Genomic DNA, 6000 nt, shown 5'->3' with positions numbered 1-6000 from the left:
GCAGAACTGGTAGGCTACTTAAGCTGATGTGATTGAATAAATCAGTAGTTGTTGTTTATGTGCCACATGCTTTTATTTATTTTAGGCCCTTCGTCTCAAGAGGCTTTGCCCTGCCCTTCAGGCCACTATCGTAAGAATGTGTTCTTAATGACATGCCTGGATGAATAAAGGTTAAGTACAAATACATTTTAAAAGGGCTATGAATGCATTGTAGACACACAAATGACGAGCATGCGCACACACACACACACACACACACACACACACGGTTTAAGTGTACTGTTCACCCACTTTAGGATGGCTTCACAAGTCATAGTGGTTTAAGGTGATTTTTGCAAGCTGTGGGTTCTCAAACCACTTGCACTAACATTTCAATATAGTACCTGTATGAGTAACAAATAAAGCCTAATTGACTTTGTGTCCCATTTTTTCATCTTGGCTTTGGACATGCCAAAATCTCAAGGACACCTGTGTTCAAAGCAAAAATAGTCAATAAAGCTCACAATGCATCATGTGATGCGTTGATCTCATAGAACAAAAGGTTTGCTATAAAGACATGCAGCCTAAAGTAGGGACGACAGGTTGAAAGTGGTTAAATATATATTTAAAGGTTTCATGACATGCTGGTTTACAAAACATTAAAAGTCTTTATCATGGTCCTTCAAACGTGTATTAAAAAGGTTTTAACTGAAAAATCCACTCCAGTGAGCCCTGGCAGGTTTTTTTCTCTCTGTGTTCCGAGGCCTTTTCAGCTGCAATGGAAAAAAAACAATTACCTGTGGGTGTCGCTGTTGAGGGTTTTTGCCTGTCAATCATCGCCTCTGCTCCGCCCCCTCCGAAGGAGAAGGATAGGGGAGGGGAGGAGAGGAGAGGGGGCGGGATTAATGGACTGTGACATAAGTCCACGGGACGATCACAGCACTTTTCTGAGCCTAATTATTCAGAAAACTCCTGACCACATAACATCCACAAAATGCTCAAAGTTCAGTTTTTATTTTATTTGATGTCACGAAACCTTTAAAGAGTATATAATTTGTATTGGAAAACGAATGCACACAAAGTAGCCGATATAGTAAATTAAGATACTTCATAACTTTCCGTATAGTTGTATACGATATACGTATATTGTAATGTGTGGTGGCTCTCCTGAAATCCCCAAGGCACATTGGACTCGTCTCACGACACACCATTTGATAACCACTGGTCCATGGAAATGTACACTGCAAGGTCGAATAACCCTCCACCCCACACACACATTAACTGCAGAGAGGAAGTACATTAGAATACAGGAAACACAGTGTAATAGACTGAAAGTAATCAACACAAATGTGATCAGGAAGTAAAACACAAGTTTAAAAAAATTAAATAACTGGAGATGCATTTCCACCTGAAACCCTCCCCCCACCTTTAAAAAAAAACACACTTGAATATCTTAAGTTATACATACTAAAAGTAACTGCAGTGTGCTTTAACTAATAAAACACCTAACTAAAGTGGCATTAGGACACACACACACACACACACACACACAAAACTGAATGACATTTGATTTAACAGGCAGAACACTCACAGGAGGTAAAAGAGGGGAGAAAGAGGATAGAGGGAGATGGGAGGGATTTAACTAGACATTAGCATGTCAGTTTGAACAAGCCGACAACATGACATGTGACATGGAGTTAAATGAACACTGGATTTGGACGGTTTTGCACTGCAGGGGTGATGCGTGGTTGCAAGTTTTCGTCAACCAGTCTGCTACTCAAACTTGCCATGGACTCAGGAGACCTCTTCCCTCATATTATTCCTCCGGTCCGCAAAGCCCCCCGCCCATCCCCATTGCACACAGCAAAGACACGGCAACAAAGATACGCTCAACATACTCTGGGACCTGGGTTTCACTTTTTATTGAAGTTTCAGTATTAAAATCACAACATCCAATCTGAAATAATATGCTTATTACAACAACATACAAAACAAACCCCAAATAGAATCTTTCAAAACAACAAAAAACAAAAACACCTAGGTGGTTTAGGAATACCGGTACGTAGAAAATGATACGTTAAGACATAATCTGCACAGATTGTGAGCCTTAAACAAAGTCTGGAAGGAGATCAGCTGATCCGTAGACACAGCGGGGTTGATCCCTCAACCCCGCTGTCGCTACACATTTCACCTCACTTTGTTTCTGTCTTCTTAACCATCCCAACTTTCTTCAACCCCACACGCACACTAAACTGGAATGAATGGCAGTAATCAGAATAAGTGTTTGTTCACGTGGTTGCTTTGAGGGGAAGTAATTTCAAAGCGGGGACGAAAATGGCAGATCTACAAGCTCACAACGTGTTGCAGCGCAACGCTTTGTGAGCTTGTAGATCTTCTTTTTTCGGTGCATGACACTGGTGCGCAACCAAGTATAACTTGGTTGCCCTTCATCCTGCTCCCCTTCCCCACCATCCTAGATCACAGCACGCACACAGTAATTTAGGTCTGATTGCTACCCCCCTTGTCCACACCCGATAGGGGTGAGGGGGTCACAGACAGTTGAGAGTGACTGTGTGTGTATTTGAAGGAATTGGAGGGGGGGGGGGGGTAGATGTGATGGGAGTTCATAATAGGGCCATTAGATGGCATGTACGTGATATGGAGGTCATAGTCTATAATCGCTCACAAACACACACCAATGTATCCTCCACAGGCGTGCTGCACGCACAAACGCAAGTCAGTTAAGGCGACGGCACAATTTTCGGTATTACAAAAAACAATCAGGGAATGTACACAGACAGACGTACATTAATGGAATATTCACATATCCATGTATTGACGGCCAGTATTTATCAAAGCAATTAGACAAAGCGTAGCACACAGCTGTAGAGAAAAAAAATCCACTTCTGTAAAGTTAGTTAAAACCATGGGGGGGGGGGGTCTTCTGCCTCAGCACGATCAATCCATGAGGGCACCAGGAGGCTATTGGTCATCGGTGAGACTGTTGTGTATGTACATGCTGTGTGAGTGTGTGTGTGAGAGAGAGAGGTGGTGCTGTTGTGTATGCACATACTACATGTGCGTATGTGTGAGGCGGAGCTGTTGTTTATGTACATACTATATGAGTGCGTTTACTTGAGGGAGGTGAAGGCCTGGAACAGTTTGGCCAGGTCAACGTCCGAGTAGCTGCTAGCCGTTAGTGCCTTGTCCGGCACCTCCTTAAGCCTCCTGTACACCTCCTTCTCCTCCTTCCACATCTTGAGGCGAGCTGAGGACAGGAGGAAAGATGGAGAGAGGGAGAAAGAAAGAAAGGAGAGAGAGTAATAGAAGGGGAGTTTTTGATTACAGTCAGTCCTCAGTGGAAGATTCATGATGCATCGACTGCATCAAGCTAACGGACACTTTGGCTTTAGTGTCGTAGGCCGATTATTGCAGTTTGTTCCATTTCCGGACAATTGAGTCGTCGATGCTGCGGCTGAGCGTGGATTGTGAGCCACGAAGACAACAATGAGACTACATTCTACAGAGATCCAACTGTAAACCACTCAATTGCAGAACAGCTCTGTGCTGCAATCCAGGGAGTGGCGTCTGTCTGCCTTATGATGGAAAAAAACTGGTTATAAGCATAGAGATCGATATTCAAGCGTTTGTGTGTGGCCAAAAATCGAGTACCGTCGCCGGTTCCTTTGAACACCCGAGGAAAGTAAACTCTATGCGACGGAAGGAACGGGCTGTAAACAAACAACTGATTGCATGTATGTATAGATGGAGCGAACATCTAGCGAATGTTAAGATATGTTCATGCCTTCTATATTGATAATGTATAATGCGTTACTGTGCACATGTATCTGATGCTAAATCTGAATATTTCATTGCTGCTAAGGTGTATTTTTGCAATACATTAGATATATATTTTAACTGTACTTTCTAGCCATATATAACCATCTTTATCTTGCCTTGTTTTTCTTGTTCTTTTGTTCTTCCACGTACCTGCATGACAAATAAAATCTTCTAGGTTCTTGAAAAATTAGACAAAGAGGTAAAGAGAGTGCTTTGATATTTCAGTGAATCAAGACAGTTTTAAGGCGGATTTCTCCCTTAAGAGAGCTGACTGAGCAGTAATGCTATCACTTTGAGGGTGGGGCAAATACGGGATTGGCCCGAGGAGGTAGATGGCAACCACTACCTGTGATGGCAGACACACACACACACGTTTGTATTTAACTATACTTGTGGGGACATTTGGTCCTCACAAGTATAGTAAATAAACACACACACACACACACACACACACACACACACAAAGGATCATAAGATCGATATGAAAGCTCCCTAGACTAGAGTGTATGAAGCCAATACACGGTGTCTGTTATCCCCTCAGGTGGGCTGTAATATGGGTAGATGGGGCACAGTGAGCTTCTATCCTGAGTGAGGGCGTCACCAGAACCAATCTGATGTCACATCAGATCAAGTACACTGAGACCAAGCTGACCCCGAGGCTCAAAAATCACAGCCAGGGGAGACCGAAGACGACACAATTGAGTGTAACACGCCATCGCCAAGTTCCTAGTCTGCATCTTTATGTCTTTTATTAATACACACAACGAGACTAAGTTGTTTTTGTTGTAAATTAATGGATACAAGCTGCTGTCCCCATGGGGGTTGATATAAATATATGTTGAGTCTCGCTATACTTTTGCTGCTCCATTGGCTCAGTGGTAATAATTCTGGCGCTCAGCTTTCAGCGTCTCCAGTATCACAGAAATGAAATTTCATATCAGAGTAGAAATGTAGTACCTTTTACATAAGTTTTGGTTTACGTTTGATTTGCATTTTCATGAAGCAATGACCATTACACATACATTCAATAAATGCAACACATATAACACAGACAGCAGAAGACAAGCATGAGTGTGTGTGTATAGACTGAAAATACTTTGTTGCACGCTGGTGTTGCGAATCTAAAATATTGGCTATTGTTGGTTGCGTGACACGGCGTGAAAAGTGTAAATCTGGCGTATTTTATGGTAGATCTACAAGGTTACTACGAGTCGCGACGCATTGTGAACATAGATTGGTTATTTTTGGTAAAGACATTCGGTGTAGAGGGAAACACACTAGCAAGTCAACAAAGTATACAGGGTTTAACTGGTTAATAACCAATTCAATAATCAATGACTTTACAAAACAAGTGTGTGTGTATGTGTGCAAAATTGTTCTGGATCAGACATATACTGATTCATCCATCTGGCAGGCTGTCAGGTCCCAGCTATCTCCTGTTCTGTTCTTCCTGCCTACTGCATTAGTGGCTGATGGATAAATACCAGTCCACTGTCTGACCCACGGGAACAAAGGTTAGATACACACAGACTAACAGTAAGTAAGGCAGGGGCTCGCATGTACGCATGCACATACACACTAAGAGGAGATACACAGGGACGATTGATGGTAGTTAAACACTGCATGGACACACACACCACCATGGCAACTACAAACCATCCGTGTGACACACACACACACACAGTGAGATAGGCCGGTGTGGTTGACTTAAGCAACAGCAGAAACTATTACCAGATAGGGCTAGGAAATGTATCAATATAATATCGATATCATGATATGAGCCTAGATATCGTCAGGGAACTTTGGATATTTTAATGTCGTGATATGGAAAAAGCGTTCTTTTCCTGGTTTTAAAGGACTGCACTACAATAAGGCAAGGTAACTTTGTAATGCCTTGAAAACAGCACGGCAAGTACAATTTAACAAGCTATGCTATAAGGATAACACAAAAAGCCCTGGGGGCTTTTTTCCATTGTGGTCCTATGTACTTCGATTCATCATCAAGACATACAATACCAAAAGTAAAGATATGTTTACAGCCCTAGTACTAGATAGTTCTCATCTGAGCAAGAACAGAGATGGAGGGAAGGAAGGATGAGAGGAGATGAAGAGGAAGGTGTGAACTTGTCTATCAGAGGAATAAAAGGGGTGTGATGATGCATGATCAAGCGAAAGCAATCA

General features: G+C 42.4%; 1 protein-coding gene across 1 annotated transcript in view; it reads right to left on the bottom strand.

Annotated features, from left to right (window-relative positions):
- Nucleotides 1–1885: 1885 nt before the first annotated feature.
- The window catches only part of pola1 (polymerase (DNA directed), alpha 1), an 81984-nt gene continuing 77869 nt past the window's right edge, over nucleotides 1886–6000 (bottom strand). The window contains exon 37 of the mRNA XM_080418164.1: nucleotides 1886–3247. Coding sequence (XP_080274290.1) covers nucleotides 3111–3247 — 137 coding nt within the window. The 3' untranslated portion in view covers nucleotides 1886–3110. The remainder of the gene's footprint in view (nucleotides 3248–6000) is intronic.

The sequence above is a fragment of the Gymnoscopelus braueri genome (genome assembly GCF_963280865.1).
Source record: "Gymnoscopelus braueri genome assembly, chromosome: 21".
NCBI lineage: Eukaryota > Metazoa > Chordata > Actinopteri > Myctophiformes > Myctophidae > Gymnoscopelus > Gymnoscopelus braueri.
The sequence above is the reverse complement of the archived record's forward strand: the minus strand, read 5'-3'. Positions and strand labels throughout refer to the sequence as shown.